The sequence below is a fragment of the Pongo pygmaeus genome, chromosome 11 (genome assembly GCF_028885625.2).
Source record: "Pongo pygmaeus isolate AG05252 chromosome 11, NHGRI_mPonPyg2-v2.0_pri, whole genome shotgun sequence".
NCBI classification, from domain to species: domain Eukaryota; kingdom Metazoa; phylum Chordata; class Mammalia; order Primates; family Hominidae; genus Pongo; species Pongo pygmaeus.
Window position 1 is genome coordinate 14,398,560 of NC_072384.2, and position 23,228 is coordinate 14,421,787.

The following is a 23,228-nucleotide window of genomic DNA, read 5'->3' on the forward strand; positions in this document are numbered from 1 at the left end:
GAACCAGGTCCAGCAGTTTTTGCCCATTGCTGCCCTTTCCGACCCTGGTGGGCCTCATCCTACTTGAGATTTTGGAGTAGTGGTGCCGGAAGAGCTCTGTGTGACTGAGTGTCTGTCTTCCTTTCTGCAGGTTTGAGGACGGAGCTGTGCAGTCACATTATTGGGGATTCCACAGCTGGTGCTGCAGGCCTTGCGCCTCCAACCAGGACTTTCTTCTTAATGCTCTCGACACTTAGCTAAACACGACTATATCCCGGCCCAGCAGGCCCCAGCGCCGTTAGTCTCCAGCTGACTCTGTGGGTTGGTCTTAAAGCAAATTCTGTTTTGTGGACTGCCTGGCAATTTTTTAGCTAACTGTAATGATAAAAAGGGAGTATTAATCTATTCTGAATCATATCTAGTTGAATGCATGTTTAAAAAAACAAACACAAAAAGCTTGCTCAATCTACCTGCAGTGACTGATGCAAAACCATCATATGCAAAATCCAAAGGAATGGAAACGTATTTTACAACTTGTATTACCAATGCACTGTTGTAATGTATGCAAAGTCTTAAAGTTATAAGTGTTAAAGTGAATTTCTTCATAGAGCATCTGAAATATCTTAGATGATTCTTCAGCCTTTTGGGGTTGATGTGGGTTGCCAGTTAGGGATGTGGACATTTTAGTTTTCAGCGACCTGTTTCTTTGGCACTGACTGTCCTGGGAGGGAGTTGCGAGGTTTGGGAGAGAGTAGGGAAGCCACAGCTGCTTGGGTGCAGCCGGTTCATGGACATCCCTTTGAGTTTAGGCTTGGTGGAGTCAGTGGAACAGGGACATGCTTAAAGCTCATCATGAAAGATTATGGTAGTGTGGCCAGTAAAATTTGGGGCGAGGGGGGTGGTTTATGTGTCAGCAAAGCAGTTTCTCTGCTATCTAAATTTTCATTACAGTTCTCTTAGATGATGTTTTTATATATCTTTATTGGAAAAGTCCTATGTAAAACTAAATTATTTTCCTGGGATGGAAGAAATGTGAAAGAGAAACAGCCATGCTTGCAGGAGGTATTGTCCTCTGCTTTATTTAGCTTAGAAAATCATTCCATTTTTTTTTTTTTTTTCTGGAGAAATGTTTGAATCAGCTGAAAACAGGTAGGCAGGCATTGCTGTTTTTCCCCTACAAAGAAGGGCAAAGGTTTCAGCTGTATGTTATGAAGAAAGTGGTATATTTAAGAATGAGTTAAAAGGGAACAAAACTTTATTTAAAATTCCTCCAATTTCTTGTAGAAAGGCAGGGCCATGGATATGTCTGGAAATGTAGAAACCTGTAGCTGCTTCTGGGATCACCCACCTGATGGTGGTGACTTGTCTGCTGAGGCCGGCTGGAGGGGACGCTTAGAGATGGGGCGAGGGGGAGGCCGGTGTCTGTTGTCTGCGAGCCTCTCCTGCCATCTCTTTTGCAGCTGAGGGCACTTGGCACAAAGCAAGCACAGACAGCAGAGAGGGCCAGGCAGTGCTGGAGTGCATTTGCTGGCAGGGTTTATTGTGGGAGAGGAATTTGAGTTTAGAATCTGAATCTTGTACATAAGAAATCAAGAGGCTTCCTTCCACCCCGCCCCCAAAATATGCCCGCCCTGTGTCCATGAGAGTGCGTGTCAGTTCTCAGTGAGGGTCAGAGTGGGGGTGGGGGATGTAAGGCGTGGGTCCCTTTCAGCGGCCTCTAGGGCAGGAGCGTGCGTCTTCTTCCCAGTTCAGTGGTGTTTTGAGTGCTGTGGGCTTTGGTGGGGAGGGGGCTCTGCTCCTCTTCTTTCGCTGGTAGCTGGGTCAGGGCACTGGCGCCCAGTAAGGATGCCCACTGGCATTCTGCCCCAGTTGGTTGGTGGGGGGACACCTGACCACTGAGCCTTTGGTAACCTTATTTTTTATAGTAAGTACTCATAATTTTCTTTTTCACATCTTATTTTATAAGAAGTTTAGGAATATTTTTGCATGGATCATTGTAAACAGCAGATTCTTTATTCCTGATGTCTGTTAACATAGAATGTTTACTGATAAGTACTTTAAATTGCTTCATGAGCACTTAATCCATCTTAGTGTCTATGTGTGGGGGCAGACATTTACCGCAGGCACACAGTTTGTGCCCCTTTCTTCAAGTCTCTGTTGGTAATTCCATCTGTTTAGTGGATGGTTGGCAGGATTAGTATGTTCTAAGGGTTCCAGGGGTTCAGCTGACCAAGTAGCAGAGAAGTTTTTTTTCCCAATTGAATGCTAATAGATTAGGATAAAATACTCACAATGTTAGTGTATGCTTTTAAAAAGCCCCACACAACAATATGGAAACATACATGCACAACTCCTGTGCGGGCTGGAGTGTCGGGGTTCAGGAGGAGGTTAGAAGTTACAGGCATCTCTTCAGGCTTGCTTGGTACTTGGCACACACAGGATGGTGTTTTAAAGAGTGGGCTGTACCCCCCACACGCCATTTACATCAGCTTCATAAACACTTTTCTTCCTCCCTATAACTTAACCTTTTTTCCCTTTTATGAAGTTGAGAGGCTTTATGAAATAAGTTTGCATTGCACATCCGTGCAGAAATCTTTCTGACTTTGAAACTTTCAGGCCATCAGCTGTCAGATACGAAAGGTAGATATCAGGTAAGAATCTGGACTTAGGGAATAGTCACAAAACTGTCATAGGTTGTAATTTTATCAACATTCGCTTCTAGTAAAATTAAAGTTAATTAAGAAATAGAACTTGGGTCAAAATTCTGTTACAAAGCTGCATAATTTGTCCTGAAGCATACGGTGGAGCATTCTGAGAAATTTGCTTTTTGTATGTTTGACATTCCTAATTTGGGAGTCCTTCAGCTGAATTACTGTTCTTTTAGAAGTTGAGACAGGCAAGCAAGGGACCTAGTTCATGTAAACATGGACATCATGATGGCTATTTAAAAAATATTTGTTCTACACCTTCTTCCCTGAGGCTTGGGAGTGTGTTCAGCTGCTGCAGTTTCTCTGCTCATGGAAGTCTTGTTTGGATCTGTGCTGGGGGCTGAGCATTTAGTGTGAGCCAGTGACCCATGAACTTGCCACTCTGTGAGGGCCAGAGTCAGGGCCAGTCATGGTAATGGGCCTGAAGGCACTTCCAGAACCTTTTATGTCTCTTGTGAGCCATCTGTTAAGAACATTCTTCTTGGTGTGGTTTGTAGGCCTACCTGTTGCTATTCTGGGAAACCTTGAGTGCTATGCAAATATGTTCACAGAAGATGGGGGGGGGTCCTGAGCCTTGGGGTGGGCGCCTGGTCAGTGAGTGTCCTGCCCTTCCCCAGCTGGGCATACAGTACTTTGCTCTTTCTGGTGGCATCATCTGGCTGTGATGAATGAGGTCTAGGAAATAATTTGCATGTGTCTTGGGGACACAACAGTAACGAGAGGAAATACATTATTACAGCAACTTGCAATGTACTAATACCTGTCAATATTGGCCCCCGTAATGTATGTAAGGCACCTGTGAGTGCCAGTGAGTGCTGGTGAAAGGCCAACATGTACCAGTTACGTAAGTATTGGTGTCTGCTTTAAAAAAGGAGACCCAGACTTCACCTGTCCTTTTTAAACATTTGAGAACAGTATTACTCTGAGCAGTTGGGCCACCTTCACCTCATCCGACAGCTAACTGTTGGATGTGTCCATTGTCGCCAGTTTGGCTGTTGCCCAGACAGGACAGGACCTCCATTGGGCGCAGCAGCAGGTGACAGGGGTGTGGCTTGAGGTGGGCAGCAGCGTCTGGTCCTCCTCTCTGGTGCTTTCTGAGAGGGTCTCTAAAGCCGAGTGTGGTTGGCCTGGGGGAAGGCAGAGCACATGATTTCTCCCCTCTAGTACCCCTGCATTTGTGAGTGTTCCCTCTGAGCTTTCTGAAGGGCAGCAGACTCTTGAGTATACTGCAGAGAACATGCTCTATCAGTAGGTCCTGAGGGCTCCAGTAACACAGAAGTGGGGGTGTGTGGCCTATTTGGGTAGGAAACTGCATGTTTCAGAAAGTTTGTCTCTTTTTCTTACTCATTATTTGAAGAATAGAGAGCCTGTGGGGATAGCCTTATTTTGGTCCACAGGACTAAAGTGAAGTCACTTGGGAAGGGGAGACAGAGGATGAGCGGCGTCTCTGTAGGGACCCCGGGCCTGCAGAAGGGTGGTGTGCTCCCAGGACTGGCATGACAGGTGTCTCCTCCTCACCACAGGCTGTGCCCATGAGTCCCTGTGCAGACCAGTGGGCAAGGCAGCTGGGCCAGATCTCAGGCCAGCCGTTTGTGCTCCTAGCAGGGTTGCTGTGCTGGCCACACGGAGAGGCCCTAGACAGCCTCATGGATTGTAACTAAAGAAGAAACGGTTCCTTTTTGTTTTTTTAAAAAATGATTTTTAAATACCGTTTTTTACACCGTTCTCTCGGTACTTTTTTTAAGCTAAGTCAGCATTGTCTTCCAGTGTTAAAGGCATCCCTCACCTCTGCATTGAACTTACGTATCCATGCCAAGGAATGGAATTTCCGTCCTGAGCCAGTTCAATTAGGTGTCAATTGATACTATTTTAATTTTTTATGCAATCTGATGAGTAGATGAGCTCAGATTTAAAAATCTCAAAAGCACGTTTATTGTAACAAGAATTGTTATGTATTAATACTGCAGTTTTCAATAAAGATTGACTTGTGTTGCATATTGTGGTTTTCATGATTTCTCCATATGGGTTTTGTCTAGAGGTAGCATGGCCTGACTAGGAGGTGCTGGGGCTTCTCTTAGGTTGGGAGATTGCCAGGGGTTTTGAGAAGAAGGCCACCATGGCGTCCAGCCCCAGTGACCTTGGCAGTGCTGGAGTGTGGTGGAGGCAGCAGGTTGCAGGGACCATTTTCCCAAGTGGGACAGGGAGGGAAGCAGCCCCATGCTCCCCTTCTGGCTTCTGTGGCCAGGGTCAGAAGACCCTGGGAAGACACGTTCTTCCTCATTTCACCAGGGATGCTGAGGCCCAGAAAGATGACTGACTGCTCACCCACCAAACTCACGTGGGCCAGCTCCAGTCAAACACAGGGAAGCAGTGGTTTCTGGGTCTTGAGTGCGAGGGAGGGCAGAGCTACCTGTATTTCCCACCAGCAACCAGCGTGGCCTGGCCCTGTTCTCCTTAGGCCAACTGCAGCCAGCCCCACCTTAGCCTGTCTCCATTAAAGCCCCCGAGGGTGTGATCTGCGACAGGTGAACCCCCACCCCACCTTTAGAGGCTGCCGGGCTCATTCTTCCTTTTTAGGGAAAGGCCTAGGGTAGTGATGGTTAACAGCCACAGGAAAATGCACGGCACACCCACAGAAAATGGACTAGCAGCCAGGTCACTTTTCATAAGTTTATTTATGAAATTAAATGTGGTTTCTGGCTTGGAGAAGGAATAGTGCAAGAGTGACTGTCCATGCTGCTGAATCCTGTGGGCTCCGCGCCAGCTCGCCAGGCCCTGGCTGTGCTCCTGGCGCCCCTTGGCAGGACGGGGCGCCATCTCCACACACCCGCTGCCTGGGCTGTGGGTCAGTCCTGCGTGCTGAGCCACAGAAATCAGTCTCCTATGGCTTCTCACGCTCACGAGGGTAAGGCAATCTTCTGTGTCACTAACAAGAATCAATTATTATTTTTCTCCATTGTTAGAAAAACAAGATGCCAAAATCCAAACAAAACCAGGAACGAGGTGGTTCTGGAGCCACCGCACAGCAGCAGGCAGACTGGCCACACTCCCGACTGGGAGTATGCAGCCGACTGCACCGTCTTGTCCTTTCCGCTACACACACACACTAGTGAAGAGGGTGTCCAGCAGCCAGCGGTGTCTAGAGGGGCTGGGAGGCAAAGGGCGGGCTCCGGGCCCAACACAAGGGTGTGGAATTCCTGGTTTCTGCCCTCCCAAGTGGCAAGCTGTCTGGCACCACTGGCCGGGCTGGGGACTTGGAAGGAGAACCAGAGGGCAGAGGGGCACATGGCCTGGCGTTGCAGGCCATGGAAGGCCAGAGAGTCCTGCCCAGAGGAAATGAGAGGAGGGAAGATTAGGTTTTCCAGAGAAGAAGGTCCCACGCAGGTAGCGCCTTCTCCCCAGCTAGGCCTGGGCTGAGCTACAGTTTCCCCGCTCCAGCAGTGAGGCCCTACACAGGTCCAGAGGGCGGATGGGGCCCAAGCTGCAGGGGGTGTGGCGCGTGCGGGGTCTGCCCCCTTGCTGGTCTCTTCACCGCACCGGGAGCAGGGAAAAAGACAACAGTACAGACCTGGCACGTCTTGGTGGCACAAGCAACTCCCCAGCCCGGCCCTGCTCACTTGCAGGCAGAGGAAGGCCAGGCGGAGTGGGCCTCGGGGAAGAAAAACTGGGGGCCGCTGGCAGGAAGGCCCAGCAGGTGCCATCAGGCAGGGACCAGTTCACTTGCGGAAGGGTGCCAGCCGGCTGATACTGTGCCAGAAGGTAGATGGCTTCCGCCTGGGCTCTGCCAGCACCAGGACCTGCTGCTGGGGCCGGCTGCTGGGCAGGGCTGGGTGCTTCTGGCGCATCAGGTAGCAGGGCCGGCCAACAGCTGAACAGGGAGAGACAGCAGAGGGTCATGGGTGCCCAGGGCAGAGTGCCACCCCAGCTGTCGGGGGTAGCATGGGGTCTGTCCCAGGACTCTGCTTCAGAGCTGCCGTAGGAGGCAGTTTTGTCACACAGGACTTGCCCCTGGAGAGCTGACCACATCCAAGAGCTCAGGCCGCCTGGGGCATCTGGCCTGGGCCTGGCCTCCTGCAGCGGCCTGAAGAGTGGGGGTGGCCTGTGCAAAGGCATGTGATGTTTCAGGGGCATGGCTCTCTGTAGAAATGGGGAGATCAGCTCCATCCCTACCCCGACCCCAGATGCCTGTCAGGAAGGAACCCTGGGGAAACAAGCATTGTCACCGATGGCCCTGATCTGGGGGTGCCAAGGTGTTGAGAGTAAGAATGTCAACCATATACTGACCCAAGCTTCCCCAGTGGCCCCTTATTACCAACTTTTGGGAACAAACAGCTGCAAAGGGCAGTGGGCCCCCCCTCAGGCCCAGTGGCTAGCTGGCTTGGCTTTGTGGTTCAGAGAAGGGAATGTCAGCAGGTAAGGGCCGGGCAGCCGAGGAGGTGGGGCTGCTGTCCGCCTACCTTTGGGCTTCCCTGTGACCTGCTGCTTGCTGGCATTCAGCATGGCCTGCTTCCTCTGCAGTTGAGTGATGGAGAAGCCTGAGGAAGGGGCACAGGTGAGGGCGCTGCCCCATTCCTCCTTGCACCGCACTTCCTGGCCCCAGGTGCAGTTCTTTGCACACCTGCACCTTTCTGGTGCCCAGGGTCTCATCATGTCCTGGGGACTCAGTACTGGCCACAGCAGGGACTGTTGCCCATTCTGCACAGTTGGCCTGCCTTGGCCAACCAGGGCAGAGGGCATGCTCTGGTGCCCTGTCCTGGGGCTCCTGGCAGAAAACGAAGATCCCCGAGTCCTTCCTCTGCCCGCTCATCTCTCACCTTCACTCCATGTCTAGTGTCTTTTCCACTGCAGTGGAGGCTCCTTCCCACACCAAGAGCCGACCTGGTCACTGTGGCAGGTAATGTGGGGGCCCGTGGACAGGAGGGAAGGTGTAGTGGGGAGACGTCTGCATGCATGGGGCAGGGGAGGCTTCTGAGGCCAGTACCCACAGCCCACTCCAAGGCTCTCCCAGGGCTTTTGCTGGCTGGAAAGGGGTCCCCCAGGTCCCAGCAACCCAGGGCACTGAGCAGAGGACCCCGTCCTATGGAGTGTGTGCACATGTGAGCGCGTGTAGTGAAACAACTCCCCAAAAGTCAGTAGACCCGTGCCTTAGGGCTGAACTCCGAGGAACTGTATCATGGGATACGGTCACGTAACCCTGCCATCGAGGTGATGAAGGCAAAAGCCTTATGCTCGTGACTGGGAGCTAGAGGGGCCTGGAGCCTCGCTACACCCTGCAGCCTGAGAGGGCTGAGCCGCGCTCTCCTGACCGGCAGGCGGGAGCGCCGGGTGGGCCCTGGGGGCGGGGAAGGCCCAGCAGGGTCTCGCACCTGTCTCCTGGTCCAGCTGCACCTGCTCCCTCTCCCTGGCAAAGGCCTTGAGCCAGCGCTGCTTCTGCTCGGGCTTCCTGGTGCACAGCAGGTGGCTGTCCCCTGTGGTGCCACAGTGCAGCCGGAAGGCGTTCTTGATGCTCACATGGAGGTCTCTGTCCTTCCCGTCCTCCAGGTCCACCACCTCCAGGCCATCCATGTCCAGCCGGCCCTTGTAGTACAACACGTCGCGGCGGAGCAGGTCCTGCCAGATGCTGGCCTCAGCCCTGGCTGCTGAACCGCTCCCCTGACCATTTCCTGGCTGCTCCCACCTCCTCTCCCCAGCCACAGGAGGGGCTGCTGGTGATGCCTCCACCTCCCCAGCAGACAGTGAGATCCTGAGGGCAGAGCATGCCTTCTGCAGCCCACAGACATGCTGAGCCATGAGTGGAGAGGCCTTGCTCCTTTATCGTGCAGGTACTGACTAGCCCGGGGTTGGCCCTGTCTTTGAGGTGGGGAGACTAAGACAGTGGCTCACACCACACGCAGGAAAGAGCACCCATGGACAAGGAGGGCTTCATGGACACGAGCCCACTGGGCCATGTTTTGAAAGAGGAGCAGAAGCCGGCAGCGTAGAGGAAGCTGGGAGGTGGCTAGAGCAGGGGACTCTGGGGTTGGAGAGAGGGGATGTGGAGGTTTGCAGGGAGAGAAGAGGTAGCTTGAGGAGCAAGCAGCGGCCAGGTCAGGAAAGACCATGCTCTCAACAGCACCCGGCCTGGTCAGACTGTGAAAGCCGCCTGCTGCTCCTGGGCCACCAGGCTCACCTGCAGAGAGCCACCCCATCCCAGCCCCAAGGGTCTGGCCAGGCTCCCCGGGTATGGTCTGGCTGGCACCTGTCTTCTGGGCAGCTGCTCCCAGCCCTCAGCTCCCCTCCCTCCACTTGCTCAACTTGGGGCAGCAGGGCAGAGCAGCTCTGGTACCTTCTTACAGTAGATGAGCTGGTGGTCAAAGAGAAAAAACATTCTCTGCTGGCTTTTGGCTTGAGGCTGTGTAACTCGAGTCAGCTCCCCCGAGTAGATGAGTTCTGAGCTCCTGACCAAGAGATCTTCTCCCTGGGAAGATCCCAAGGAGAACCATGAGCCTAGCATACCCAACCGTGGGCTCCACTTCCTGCCCCCATCATGGGTGGGGCACCTCCCCCTGGCCTTGCCTGCAGCACCCACCTGGCCAGGCCATGGTTGGGAGAGGGAGGAAGAGGTGGCACGTCTGGCCTGTGAGTTGGCTGTCCTTGCAAAATAGGAGCCCCCTGTCACCAGTGGCCTCTGGTGGCTCTTGGGCACTGGAAGTGTGGCTAATCCATATTAGATGTGATGTCAGTGTAAGATACACATTGATTTTGAAGACTTCATACGAAATAATGTAAAATATTTCAGTAATGATATTTTAATTGATTACAAGTTGAAATGCTATTTTGGAGTTAAATGAAACATTATTAAAATTAAATTCACTTGTTTCTTTTGTTTCCCTTTTTAAAGATGTCTACTGCGTAGCATACGATTCCATATGTGGCTCACATGCTAGTTTGATTGGACAGTGCTGCCCTAGAGAAGAATTAGGCCTGTCTGGGATTCACCTCTGAGGCCAGTCTTTGAGATCTCTAAGGAGGCCCTCTTCCCAGCTAAATACACTGAGGACCTGAAGGTCCATCATCCACCCTTGGGCTTCATACTTTTAGACTAAGCCCTGCCCTGGTCTCATTCCTCCTTGAAAATGCAAACCCCAGCTGGGAGTGGTTGGCGGTGGCCTGTTTGGGATGAGTGACTCTGGAGGGCCCTGAGCCAGGGCTGGGCCTCACAACTGCCCCTATTGCTCAGCCCCGCCTCACAACTGACTGCCCCTATTCCTCAGCCCCACCCCAGGGCTTCTGATTCACTGTGTCCAGGGTGGGGCCCCGGAATCTGTATTTTCATAATGTTCTGTGGCTGATACTGATTGATTGACTTCCAGGCCATTTCTCTCCCTGACAGCTGGTGCATGGTGGTGGCAGCACCCATGTGGGTAGGGAGCCTTTGGGAACAGATCAGGAGGTGGCAGATTGGCAGATGCAAGTGGGGGTGGGTGGAGGGGGACAGGAACATCGTCATTAGTTCTAAGGCAAGATTGGCAGATGCAAAGAGAAACGTGCAAGTCAGACAAACAGAACCAGGAGGCTCTGATGGGTGGCGATGCATTTTTGGTCATGCTGTGTTGGGCCTGCAGCCTTCTGTTGGGAGTCCCAGAAGTGAACTAAAACAGGGATCTGGCCTGTCCCCTGAAGGCAGAGGGACAGAACACTTCTGAGGAACACACTTCCTCTGTTGAGGGCTTCTCCTGGGCTGGCTGGCTGCTCATGGGAGGAGTTTCACATAGAAAAGAGGCCACCAGGTGCCAAAGCCTGCTACGGAAGGCAGCACCAAAGGTCCAGAGCCCACGCTGGGCACGGGCTTTCACACCATGAGCATCTGTTGCTAGCTCCCAGGAGCGCAGCTCCCTGCTTCAGCTCCCTTCTAGATTTTTCCGGGGCAAGCATGATTTTAAAGCAAGGGGCCAAGACCTCCTGGAATTTTCTGCACCCCCAGGCCCTCACCTCCCAGTCCTCTATGGAGCTCTGCCACTGAGCAATCTTGTCGATGTTCTCAAGTCTCCGTTTCCGCTCGTTGATGAGCTGGGCCACGTTCTTCATGGCATGCAAGGCGGCTTCAACATCCTTGAAGTCCCTGGGGCAGAACAGAGATGGAAGGCTGCTGCAGGCTGGAGACAGAGAAAGGGTGAGGATCCCCTGCAGCCCCCATGTGTGGAGCTGCTTTCCTCTAGGGCTGTGCCCTTTGACCACATCCTCACTATCAGATGCACAGCCCCTCTCTTCTCCATAAATGGCAGGCACAGAGCAGAGTTTAATATCCTGTTGGCATCCTCTTCCCCCACTGCAAGGAGCTCATCAGGACAGGGCTAGTTTTCTGTGTGTTGCCCCAGGGCCTGCAGCAGTGCCCAGCATACTGCTGATGCTCAAACTGGCTGACTGGAGGCGTGCAGAGGCATGGGCTGCCTCCCTGCCTCAGTGCCCTCCTACCTGTGCTGGGGGTGCGTGTATTTGAGCAGCTCGGCCAGCTGCAGAGGGTACTTGCAGATCTTCTGCACCGGAGTCAGCAGGAAGCCATCCAGGGAGATGTCAATCATCTTCTGCAGCAGCCGGCAGGCCTCAAAGAAGTACACGTACTTGCTGAGCTTGGTGAGCCGGGAGAGCTCCACGCAGGCGTTGGGGTGGTTATTGCAGTACTCCGAGTAGATCTGGAAGTCGGCTTGCTGAGGGGCACAGCTGGAGGTTAGCAGAGCTCTCTGCTGCTCCCACAGGCAATCCAGCTGCATGTCTGGGAAGGGCAAGAGAGCCTCTACATTTCCTTCAGGAGCTGGGCTGGGGGCTAGTGGAGACCCAGGCTCTGTGTACCTATTTCCCTGGGGCATAAGCTACATGGAGTCACACACAGGGGTGGGAAAGGCGAGAATATGAGCAGGTGTCCCGGCTGCACGTTAGCCTTCTGGGTGAAATCCATGATAACGACGGGATAACAATGCCAAAAAGCGGCGGTGGTAGGGGGGTTGGGTGGGACAGGGATCCTCTGCTCACCCTCGCTCGACTGCCCAAGAAGGCCAAAACAAGGCCCTTCTCTAACAGGTGAGGCTAGGAGGTGTCCACTTAGAGCGGCCCAGTGAACCTTGGTAAATGCCAGCCAGCATCTGCCGCCTAAGCAAGCTGTAAATTCTCCCTGTGTGAGAAACCCCAGCGCTCACTCTGAACAGCCCCTGCGGCGCTCAGCAGGCCTCTGCCCTCCTATCTGTCAAAGCAAGTCCTTCCTGGGGGACGCCCCAGCCCTCTGCTCCCAGGAGCGTTCCCTGACTTGGTTTCCCCACCCAGAAGCAGAGACCATCCTAAAACTGTCCTGAAGGGTGCGGGCAGCCGGGCAGATAGAGGGCTGGAGCTGGGGCCCAGGCGTTGTGGAAGGTTTTGGGACCAGCCACCCGCTGTCCACGCTGGCGCCCGCAGCAGCCTCTGAACGCAGCGCCCAGGTAGGGGCCAGGGGCCGCGCTGGGGGCGGGCGCTCACATGCTCCAGGAAGCAGGCACCCAGCTCGCTCAGGTGTGGGCGCTCGCGGTTGAACCTCTGCTCCAGGGCCTTCACGAAGGCCTTCTGGCAGCGGTAGATGTCCTCGATGTTCCCGAAGATGGTACGCAGCTGCTCCTCGCTGAACATGTCTGCGCGCTTGCGGCACTGCCGGACGTAGCCCTGCGGGCGGACATGGTCAGGCCTCCCCCGACCGGGTCCCCCGCCACCGCCCGCCGGCCGGGCCTCACCTCGCAAATGTCGCGCAGGTGCTTGATGTAGTCCCGCTCAGTGCTGAGGATCTCGTTGATGACGTTGGTCCGCATCTGGTCCTTGCTGCTCTGCGCCTCCGCCCCGCCGTCCTCCGCCCCGCTGTCCCCGGCCCGAGGGGCCTCGTCATCCGCGGGCTCGTCCTGATTCACCCTCAGCTGCAGGCCATACGCGGCCGGTCAGTGCCCCGCATCCCTCGGAGCAACGCCCCGCGCCCTGCGCCGCAGCGGCGGGAACCGGGTCTCGGAGGCCCCGCAGGGTGCACGAGGCGCGGGGCTGAGGACTGGCCGGCCAGCTCCCCCCACCATGCCACCCACGCAAGTCCTGGACCGAGGAATGGCGGCTCCGACGCCCGCAGCCGCCGTCAGTGTGATCCGAACACCGATTTGGCCTCCTTCCTAGACCCTGCTTGTGCCTGGCACAGAGGCTGGAGCGCTTGCTGCAGTTCCTGAACCAGTGCCTGCTCCTGCCAGCCTCAGCGGGCAGAAGCAGGGGGATGGGTGGCGCGCCCGCTGGCTAACATGCAACTTGGGGAAAGGCTTAGGGTGCGGAGTGGACAGTTTCCCAGGGGGTCTGGGGCAGGAGGAGCTTCTGAACACCAGGGCCTGGGACCTCCCCGCCGGACGGCCCGCAGCTTGGCCGCCCTGAGCCAGGCCTTTTGGAGACTGCACCTGGATTCCTTCTTTGAAGACCGGAGACCCCCTTAGATGGAATCCGGGTCCCTTCTCTGCTATCTCCAGGGCTAATAACTTGACCGTGCCTCAACTTCCTCAGGTGTAAGTCATGGTTCCCACTCCCGGGGCTGTGTGTGAGGTGAGCAGTCCCCTATCAGTGCTCTTCAGGGCTTGGGAAATGTCTAGCGCCTGGAGTTGTGGGGCTATCGCAGAGGGGTGCCTAGTGTCTGCACACACTCATTTGTCAACTGCTCTCCTCTCTGGCCCCCGAGGCCCCGAGGGCTCACCAGAAGGGGAATGGGAGCAGGAGTAGTGGTTCTCCAGGAGGAGGAAGGCTGTGACACTGCGCCTCGACACCCACCGCCCAGCGCTCTGCACCTCAGATGCCAGAGCTGTTTTGGGCTTGGATTTCTCTGCAGAACCAGGTAGCTTTTTATGGGCCCAACTTGGGAGAAGCTGGGGCTTGGAACCATACCCGAACGAAGCTGGCTGGAAACCAGCCCTCGCCATCGGCGACCCGGCCCCACCACCACTCTCTGTTGGTGGCATCCATCACTTCGATGACATCCCCAGCTTTGAAGCCCAGCTCCTGGTCGTCCATGGTGACATGGTCCCAGAGTGCTTCAGCGCAGACCACGCTGCCATCGCTGATGAGCTGCCGAGAGAGCCACGGGCAGGCGGGTCAGTGGGGGAGGCTGCCTGGGCCTCCCTGCCCTGTCTCCACTCCCTCAGCAGCCCTGGGAAGAGGGGATCCTGACTCCTTTACAGAGGAGCTGACAAGGCTGCCTCTGACAAGAGCAGGGCTTTCCTGGGGCAGGGGCTGTGTTCTGGGCATGTCTAGATTATCAAGGCTCAGTGATGGAGCCGGAAGTGAACTGGCCACGGAATCTGATCCTGTCACTGGGACTGCCAACTGCTCCCTGTTAGCATTCCCAACCCAGCATTCCTGGGGGCTGCAAGGCTGCAGGAGGGAGGGGCTGGGAGCTGCAAGGCTGCAGGAGGGAGGGCCTGGGGGCTGCAAGGCTGCAGGAGGGAGGGGCTGGGGGCTGGTGCCCTCCTGTGGGCTTCTTGTGGATGAGCATTGCCTGTAAGGTCAGCCACCAACCACAATGCCCCTTCATCCAGGTAGACAATGTCCTGCCACTGGAGTGATTGGAGCTTGTTTGCTGTGTGTTTTTCAACACTTGCAGAACCAACCTCATGGCACCCCTGCTCCCACCCCAAGCCCCAGAGATGCCAGCACCAGCTGAGCAATGCCCCTTCTTAGAGCTCTAGGTCCCAAGCCCTGTGATCCTAAGTTTGAGTTAGTCCAGCCTCTTCCCTTCATTTCCCCAAGTTCTAGGAGAAGCAGGAACGTTTTGCAGCTGCTACCTCTGTGACAGGCACTTTGGGACTGCTCTTGTGTAGTGTTACCCAGTCGACCACATTATACCTAGCCGACCATTCTTCACATGCTTCTCTCTGCTCAAATAACCAGCGTAGTGCCTTGCTCCAGAGTGGTGTGGACTGAGAGACACTGGCCACTCCCCTGCCCCTCCCAGGCAGCCCTTGCACGCCATGGGGCTGACCTCTGCCTTCTCCTAACATGGGATCTGTTTCTGCTCCCTGAATGATGAGCAGTTTTAGGGCCTCAGGGCAGGAGAGGAAGAGTGAGCTGGGGCTGCACAGGAGGTGAGGTCCATGCCCCTCCCTGCTAGGACCAGGTGTTGGCACTGGCTGTCACAGCTGTGGGCCTGGCTAGGCGGTCAAGGATGGGAATGTCACAAATAGGCCCTCATCTGAGCTCCTATCCCAGGAGCCCTCCTTTCACTTCACTGGGTACTCCCTAAGCACTGTGTGAATCCTCACCTCAACATGGAAACCAAGAGTGGGGCCAGTCCTGTGTTCCAGCTAAGAGGCCTCTGCCTGAATGGACAGGGTGAGGGCTGGGGCTGGCCACTGGAGCACTGAAGCTCCAGAGCCTGCTCGGGATGGTGCTTCCCTCCAGGGGTCCTGAGCAAGCAAGTTCAGGGAAGGACAAACCTTCTCTTTCCTGGGGGTAAAACTTGCTCCAATCCTGATGGAAGCTCTCCTCAGAGTGATCCATGAGCCTGTGAGCACAGGAACCCTCACAGTGTGGCAGCCACCCGGGGGCTGCAGACCTCCAGAGGCCCCCGCGGGGTCCCAGGCACAGAGCCCTGGGTTATTCCTGGGGGCAGCAGGCTTCCACAGGGGGCCACTGCTCTCATTCCCAGCCACAAAGACCTTCTGTGGGTGGCCTCCAGATCATGAGCTGCCACTACCACTCAGATAGGATGAGACAGGAGGCCTCAGGTGACCATATGTTAGGAGCCCACCTGCCACGGTGGGGAGCTGGCTCACCCCACTGAGGCCCTGAAGGATGAGGCTCCAGGGAAAGAAGGAAGCAGACATGGCGGCCTGGGGACACCAGTGAGAGTGTGAGCTGTAGGTGACATGGCCCTGACCTGGGGTCTGTGACACAGGCTGTGAGGAGGTGACCCGACACACTCAACACGGCTCATTTTCCCACTGCTTCCCTTCTCAGGAGGTTCCTGCCTGATATTAACCCGGTGAGGTGTCACCCTCTGTCCCTAGGTTCCCTTAAATGAGCCCTGAGCAAAAGCCTGGTGCCCCCATTCCCCCTTCCTTTATGCTGCCTGTCCCTGCAGGTGGGACTGGATCCAGCATAGGTGGCCCCCCACATAGCTGTCAGGGAAGGTCACCAGGTGTCAGGCAAGAGGAGGGCTTCACAGAGAGGCCAGCTTCCAGGCACCATTAGGGACAAGCCCCACACTTGTCCTGCCCAGTCATCTGGAAGACCTTGGGGAGGAGGGGAGGAGGTGTAAATTGCCTTTGTCGCACCCTGGCAGAGGAACACATGCCGTGAGCAAGTTCTCCTGTGCCTCCCACCAATGTAAGGATGTCAGCCCCTTCTGCATAGCCTCCTACTCGGAAGGTACTCTAATTTAGAGTTAGGAGAAATGTGAACTTGTGTGTTGTGAAATGTGTCTTGTGTTGTCATCAAGACGAAATGTGGCTCTGTGAGGTCAGAGACAGTTTCGTAGGACATCAGAGTCATGCTCCACCTCTGATGCCGTTGCGCTAGGTGCGTTTCTGGGCAGAGGCCCTTTTTGGTGCTCGTAGGCACAGCTGCACCTGAGCCAAGACACAAGCCAGACAGGCCCAAGGGGCAAGGAGTCCAGGCTGCCTCTCTGCCTGCAGGGAGCGGAGACTGACTCTTGAGACACAGCAGGGCTGTGAAACTGGCTGTTCTATTGTGGGAGAAGGTCCCAATGGAGGCGCACATTTGAGACTAAAACAGCCCAGGGCAGGGAGCGGGATCCCCTCCTGTGCCTCTGAGGTTCTGACAGCCTCCAGAAGGGCAACGCTGCCAGGCTCTGCCTCCAGCTGCTCCCTGTGACGGCCACTGCCCTCCCCACCCTGCCCACCTACCAGACGTGCAGGGTGGGGGCGGCTGTGAACACCCGCAGGCTGTGCAGCAGGGGTGGGGGCTTCAGAGGGCCCACGTGCAAGGGGGGCAGGAGGGGCTCTGCCCGTGGGGAGACTGACACCACGTATTTTAAGGCCTAAAACGGGAAAAACAACTGCAGGTAACATGCGCAGCGGTGCCCGGGCGTCTTCCACACACCTGACTCAACCCACACAGATGCAAGCGCGGGGTCGCTCACCCAGCGGTCACATGCACGCCGTTTCTAGACAAGCAGCCGGCGAGCCCCAGCTGAATCCGCATCCTCGGTTACACGCAGAGACGCGCCATTTTGGCCTCCCCCCTCGCCCCCACAGCCCCCACTCCCCACAGGGCACAGAGGACAGAAGGACCCTGTGACACACGTGCCACCACGCCCCTCAGGCACCCGCTCGGCGACACCCGCGGACCAGGCCCTGGTAGTGAGCACATGGGGTGGAAGGGAGGCCTCCCCTCCGCGACCAGTGCGGAGGCCGCCGGTGGCAACGGCTGGAGTGCCGTCGCCCGCGCCACTCACCCCGGCGCGGTTCCCCGCGGCGCCCCGCGCAGCTGCTCAGCGGAAGGCCAGCAAGAAGATCAGCACGACGTTGATGAGAACCAGGAGCGCCAGCACGGCGGAGACCACCACGCGCTGCGCACCGGGGGGCAGGTTGCAGCGCAGCAGGGCGCGCAGGGCGTTCCCGGGCGCCGCGGGGCCGCGCCGGGGCTGCGGGGCCCTCGCCATGGAGCCCGGCCTTCCGCTCCGTGCGGCCCCGAGATCCCGCCGCGCAGGGCCGAGCCGGTGGCCCGCAGCGCCCGGGGAGAGGCGGGGCGCCTGCGCTCGCTGGCCTGGGGCTCCTCCCGCGAAGCCGGCGCCGTGCGCGCGGCGCCTCCCAGGCCCCAAGCCCTGGCAACCCTGGCAACCAAGCCGGCTGTGCGGGCGGGGGCGGCGGCGGCGGGCTGGAGAGGCTCAGAGGGGCCGCGGCGGCTTGGGCGTGCGCTGCGCTGCGCCCTTGGCACCTCCTTGGAAAGGGTCGGGAATCTCCACGCCGGCACAGCAGTTCTGGCCCTGGGCTGGCGAGTGGCACAGATGGCCACGGGGGCGCTCGGGGATGCCCCGGGACCTCCTCGTTTCAGAGATACAGAAGCCAAAACGCCTGGCACCGGCGCTTTGGAGAGGGATGGGCCAGGGACTCTGATTCCTTACAAGGGCTGGCCGCAGGCCCCCACTTCACAGATGAGTAAACGTGGCTCTGAAAGGTCAGGGATTCTGCTCAGTCATAAAATCGCGCAGGAATGCAGGGATGGTGGAGGCAGGATTTAAACTCCGGTGGGAGCGATCCACCCTGAGGGGCCGCTCTTCACTGGCCGCAGCGTCCGAGCAGCATTGTGTTTCTTTGGAAAAGCCAGGCGTCCAGGGCTTCCTCTGCCTCCACTCGACACAGCCTGCAACCTTAACCCTGTAGGTTTCAAAGCTCTTGTGCAAGAGCTCTCATTCTATCCTTAAGAATGACAGCCCAAGTACAGTCAGTGTGTCCTTCTGAGAGATAAGAAGACTGCAGGGGAGAGGGCTAAACACTCCACTCAGGTGTGGGCAGAGATTTCTGGGCAACAAGCTCAGTGCTTTGAATCCTAGAGCAAGAAGAGTCCCTGGAGGGCAGGGAGGGGCGCACAGAGGGGAATGTGTGCAGAGACTGGGCGTTCCCATGGGAGTGACTTTGTATGCTCTGATCTGTGTGTGTGTGGCCAGCTCTTGGCCACCCCTTGCAAGGATAGGTGAGTGTACCCTGAATGTCGCCATCCTGTTGACTATAAAGCAGAGTGGATGCCACGTGTGTGTGCATGTGTGTACACAAGGGGTACCTGTGTGTGCATGTGCATAGGTACCTCTGTGTAAGGGGATACCTGTGTGTATATACATATGGGTACCTGTGTGTATGTGGGTGGGGTTTCCATGCATGTGCATATGTACACACGTGGATGCCCGTGTGTGTGTGTGCAGAGGAGTGTCAGAGATATGTCCAGAGAGGCTGTGTGCCTCCCTCACATCTGAAGGTTCAGCCTGGGCCCATCTGCCTGGTGTACTGCTCATGCCCAGTTCTTTAGAAAACGCTGGTCTCAAGGTTTGCTTCCCCAAGCTGTCAGGAGAATTGGGGGGATCAGAAGACATCTAAAGTCTCGCTGGTACCCCCAAATCCCAGCACTCCTCCAGTAAGATGGTGATGTGTCCTCTCATGGGGTGTGGCTCCGAACCCCTGACGTGTGGATGCTTCACTGTGCACCTGTGGCCTCTGAACAGCTGGCCACCCAGAAGGGTACATGTCCTCTGGGCCCTGGGCACAGTGGGTCGGTGAGCTGGATGGCCGGCACAGGCACTGAGTGCTGGAGGGTCTACAGCAGCCTGCTCGGCCACTGGGCCAGGCCTGGGCAGGCAGGGGTTGGTTCTTCAGCCCCAGCTGGGTGCTGGGCACATCCTCTGCCCCATGCACAGCAGGGCAGCCTGGGGAGGACTGAAGGTGGCTGAAGCACCCCTGACTGAGGACTGAGCGGGGTCCTTCTCCCTGCCTAGGGGCCCCCAGCCTCTATATCCCAGAGAGCTGGGTTTATGGCAGGAATGGCAGTGGTAAGAGCTTCCCTATGTGAGTTTCATGACCAAAAACCTAACGGAAAAGCTTGAAGGCAGACAGGGTGCAGTGGCTCACACCTGTAATCCCAGCACTTTGCGAAGCCAAGGCGGGCGGATCGCTTGAGCTCAGGAGTTCGAGACCAGCCTGGGCAACATAGTGAAACCCCATCTCTACAAAAGATACACGTATTAGCCAGGAGTGGTGGCATGTGCCTGTAGTCCCAGCTACGAGAAAGGCTGAGGTGGGAGGATCACTTGAGCCTGGAGGTAGAGGTTGCAATGAGCCAAGATTACACTTCTGCACTCCAGCCTGGGTGACAGAGTGAGACCCTGTCCAAAAAAAAAAAAAAAAAAAAAAAAAAGAAAAGAAAAAGCTTGAAGGCAAAGGCCTAGGCTCTTGAGGGGTAGGACAGACAGCTCCCACCAGGGAGGGGAGAGGCCCAACTAGGCTGGTGGCAGGACTGATGTGCAAGCAGAAGGGAGACATAGGTGTCTGGGGCAGATGAGGGGTGAGCCCCCAGTGCTGTGGCTTTGGGGGGACAAAGGGAAGAGGAAAGCCACTTTGGAGGGGCTGTCCACCAGGTGACCTTGCAGCCCTGCGCACAAGTGGCAGCAGTGGCCCCAAGGGACTGTGAGCTGCTCCTGCCCCGCCTCATGGAGCACCTAAGCCCAGCTTGTTGTCCAGCCTAATGAGGATGAGCACAAGGTATCTGCAGCACTGACAGCCATCAGGCTCCTCCCTGGGGCTGAGGAGGGGGAATAAGAGCCAGGTCAGGCCTGGGGAGGGATGTCCAGTGGCACAGGAACTCAGGGAAGACAAAAACACCTGGAGCGAGTCAGAGTGACTCCATGAGGGGTGACCAAGAGCTAGCTTCATGTCCTATAGCATCCTCGGGGTGTCTCACAGAGAATGCCAGGAGAGCAAGGGCAGTGACCCTGCCCTGGGGACATCTGTCCCCAGGCCCGACCTGGCTCTTGTTCCCCCTCCTCAGCCCCACAGAGGACCTGATGCCTATCAGTGCCCCAGACACCTCATGCTCATCCTCACCAGGCTGGAAGACAAGCTGGGCTTAGGCACTCCATGAGGTGGGGCAGAAGCAGCTCACAGGATGCTGCAAGACATGAGCCAGGGGACAGGCTGCTATTCACAGGTGCCAGTGGGCAGTGGGAGACCCTAGACCTCCCCAGCAGGAGCCAGGCCATCCTCTCCCCTGGTCACATAATGGCTTGCACTGGCAGCACTGCCCACACGGTGCTGGTGGTGGTGGGGAGGGAGCTGGGTGGTCACTCTCACGGACAGGCGCTTCTGGCTTTAGCTTCAGAAAAAGTCCAGGGGGCTTAGGGTGGCCTCAGGCCTGACTGCAGTGGCACAGTGCAGCCCAAGACGGCCAAGGAGGAGGGCGAGGAACTGGGCAGACAGGCCCAGGCCTGGGCCACGGCCTTGGGGGTAGGCCCTAGAGGGGCCAGTGCTGGAAGAAGAGAGTACGCTCCTGGGCACTGAAAACAGTCAGCGTCTGCGTTTCTTAATTTGCCTGGCAGGGACTGGACACTCACGAGGGGCAGGGCACAGGTAACTCAAGGAACGCAGAAGGAACAAGACATTGTACCTGTTTGCACGTTCCTCAGGCCCATACAGGACAATGCAGGGGCCCACACGGACACGGCCTGTGGGCAGCTCCCTGCAGGCAGGACCATGGCTTCTGCACAGCTGCATCCTAGGGCCTGGTGCCTCCCTGACGCAAGTACTCACTACACACGTTACATATATGCAACACACACCCACACCCTTTATGTACGGCACGTGCACACACATCTGTGTGCAAGCATAAAACTCACTCCTCATGTACCTGGAATGCAAACTGCCTCGCTGCTCTGCCCCGAGTGGGCCGCTCTCCAGGCCAGAGGGTTTGCATTCGTTCTGCTTAGGAAATTGCAAGGTGGTGTCCCCTTCTGACGGAGGCATCTGGCTAAATTGTGACCCTTTCTTGTTCATGTTGATGTCAAACATCTTAGATATTCCTTGGCCAAAGCATCTTAGAATGAACAACTTGTCAAGAACTGAGAGCTCAAAAAGATAAGAAAGGGTCACAATTTAGCCCCTACGTATTCTTAGAAAATAGAAGTGAATATGTGATTTTAGGGCAAGCCAAATATTATTTAGTAAGGACTTTTCTCTGACACCTGTTGCTTTGCTCATCTCTAGATATTAAAGTCACGCTAACCCCCAGCAAAGCTTCTGGCTGAGCCCGCGGGAGTGCTGCCCTGAAGGCCTGGGAACTGGCCTGTCGCGCGACAATCACTTCTTATCTTTTCAGTTTCTGATGAGTAAGTCCACTTAATGCTTCTGGCGGCTCCTAACAGGCAGGCACCACCTTTCCTGAGTCTGCAGTGCAAGCTAGGCACAGCAAGGGCTCCGGTTTCACATCCACCCACAAAACACAGAGATGGCCTTGCTGCAGCGCTGTGCTGGACCCGAGAGGCCTCCAAGCCCGGGCCTGCCTTTCCTACTGCCTTTCTCAGGATAGCCTTTCTACATGAGGATCTGGAAGCACTGGTAGCCTTCATGAGGCACGTGGATGCCATCTGGGACAGGAGCCAGCCTCCCCAGCACCAGCCTCTCCTCTGTGATGTGCGTATCCTTCTCCCTGGGGACACGCGCCCTAAACATTAAGGCATACCAGCAATACTCCGTCTGCTCAGCAACCTCCAATGCCAGGAGAGACCTCTGAACCAAACAGGACCAAACAGGCGCGTACACAATCCAAATCTAAACTGCCTTCCTTTCCCTCAGAAAGATGACAGAGCCTCGTTTTTTGGGTTATTTTTTTAGAGAAGTCCTGGCTCTTGGCCTTCTCGGCCAAAGCATCTTAGAAGAACAACTTGTCAAGGAACTCAGAGCCCAAAGAAACACCTCCTCACCAGCAGCAAGATGTGACAATCCATAATTTTACCCTCAGGTAGGAGACACACAACTATGAAACGCAGACACAAGATCAACGCAGCCGCAGCCATAAGGCCAGCCATGGAACCCCCACCTCTCCGGAGTCCTGAGGGCTTTGGTTGGGATGATCATCCTCGTGGTTGGAGATGTACTGAGAGCCCACCCTGCCGGGTGTGTGCAATCAGTTGCCATCAGCCCTGCACAGCCTCACGCCAGCCGGTGTCACAGCCATGTGAACCAGCTCAAACGGTCACTGCTCAGTGCTCCGTGCCCCACATCTGACAGGCCCCCTCGGGGTCCCCCTGCTGGACTAAGCCCCAAGATGGAGGAGGCAGCCTGAGTCTTCCAGAAAAAGCACAACCAGCCGAGCATGGCTTACGCCTGTAATCCCAGCACTTTGGGAGGCCAAGGCGGGCAGATCACCTGAGCTCAAGAGTTCGAGACCAGCCTGGTGAACATGTCGAAACCCCGTCTCTACTAAAAGTACAAAAATTAGCCAGGTGTGGTCGTGGGTGCCTGTAATCCCAGCTACTTGGGAGGCTGAGGCAGGAGAATCACTTGAACCTGGGAGGCAGAGGTTGCAGTGAGCCGAGACCACTGTGCCACTGCACTCCAGCCTGGGCGACAAGAGTGAGACTCCATCTCAAAAAAAAAACAAAGGAAAAGCACAACCATCCCTTGTGAATTCTGCTTCAGGTGACATTTCAGAATGCCTTCCATCCCAAATAGCTTACGAGAGGCACTTAAAGAGAAAGGTTTTCTTTGTTGGGAAAGCTTATTTACATGTTTATTCTTTATGCACCATGGATTTTGAGTAGCGCATTATTTAACGACTGTTTTATTTTTATTTTTGAGATGGAGTTTCGCTCTGTTGCCCAGGCTGGAGTGCAGTGGCACGATCTTGGCTGACTGCAACCTCTGCCTCCCGGGTTTAAGCTATTCTCCTGCCTCAGCCTCTCGAGTAGCTGGGATTACAGGTGCCCGCCACCACGCCTGGCTAATTTTTGTATTTTTAGTAGATATGGGGTTTCAATGTTGGCCAGGCTGGTCTCGAACTCCTGATCTCAGGTGATCCACCCAT

The 23,228-nt window shown here is 56.0% G+C and overlaps 3 protein-coding genes across 10 annotated transcripts in view; 1 reads left to right on the top strand and 2 right to left on the bottom strand.

Moving 5' to 3' along the window:
- The window catches only part of FAM168B (family with sequence similarity 168 member B), a 45,405-nt gene extending 40,723 nt beyond the window's left edge, over positions 1-4,682 (top strand). For all 5 annotated transcript variants that reach the window (XM_054478339.2, XM_054478338.2, XM_054478340.2 and 2 more), the window contains one exon: positions 131-4,682. The gene's annotated coding sequence lies outside the window, so the exon portion shown is untranslated. The remainder of the gene's footprint in view (positions 1-130) is intronic.
- A 661-nt stretch (positions 4,683-5,343) lies between these two features.
- ARHGEF4 (Rho guanine nucleotide exchange factor 4) overlaps positions 5,344-23,228 on the bottom strand; it is a 200,656-nt gene continuing 182,771 nt past the window's right edge. For 2 of the 4 annotated variants that reach the window (XM_054478342.2, XM_054478344.2), the window contains 9 exons: positions 13,590-13,769; positions 12,422-12,598; positions 12,174-12,353; positions 11,142-11,374; positions 10,659-10,788; positions 9,013-9,144; positions 8,054-8,297; positions 7,145-7,222; positions 5,344-6,555 (listed from right to left, as the gene is read on the bottom strand). In XM_054478342.2, coding sequence (XP_054334317.1) covers positions 6,404-6,555; positions 7,145-7,222; positions 8,054-8,297; positions 9,013-9,144; positions 10,659-10,788; positions 11,142-11,374; positions 12,174-12,353; positions 12,422-12,598; positions 13,590-13,769 — 1,506 coding nt within the window. In that variant the 3' untranslated portion in view covers positions 5,344-6,403. The other 2 variants (XM_054478343.2, XM_063647305.1) reach the window with 2 other exon arrangements.
- SMIM39 (small integral membrane protein 39) lies at positions 17,155-17,325 on the bottom strand. Its single transcript, XM_054478346.2, has one exon. The coding sequence runs from the start codon at positions 17,323-17,325 to the stop codon at positions 17,155-17,157; it is 171 nt and encodes a 56-aa protein (XP_054334321.1).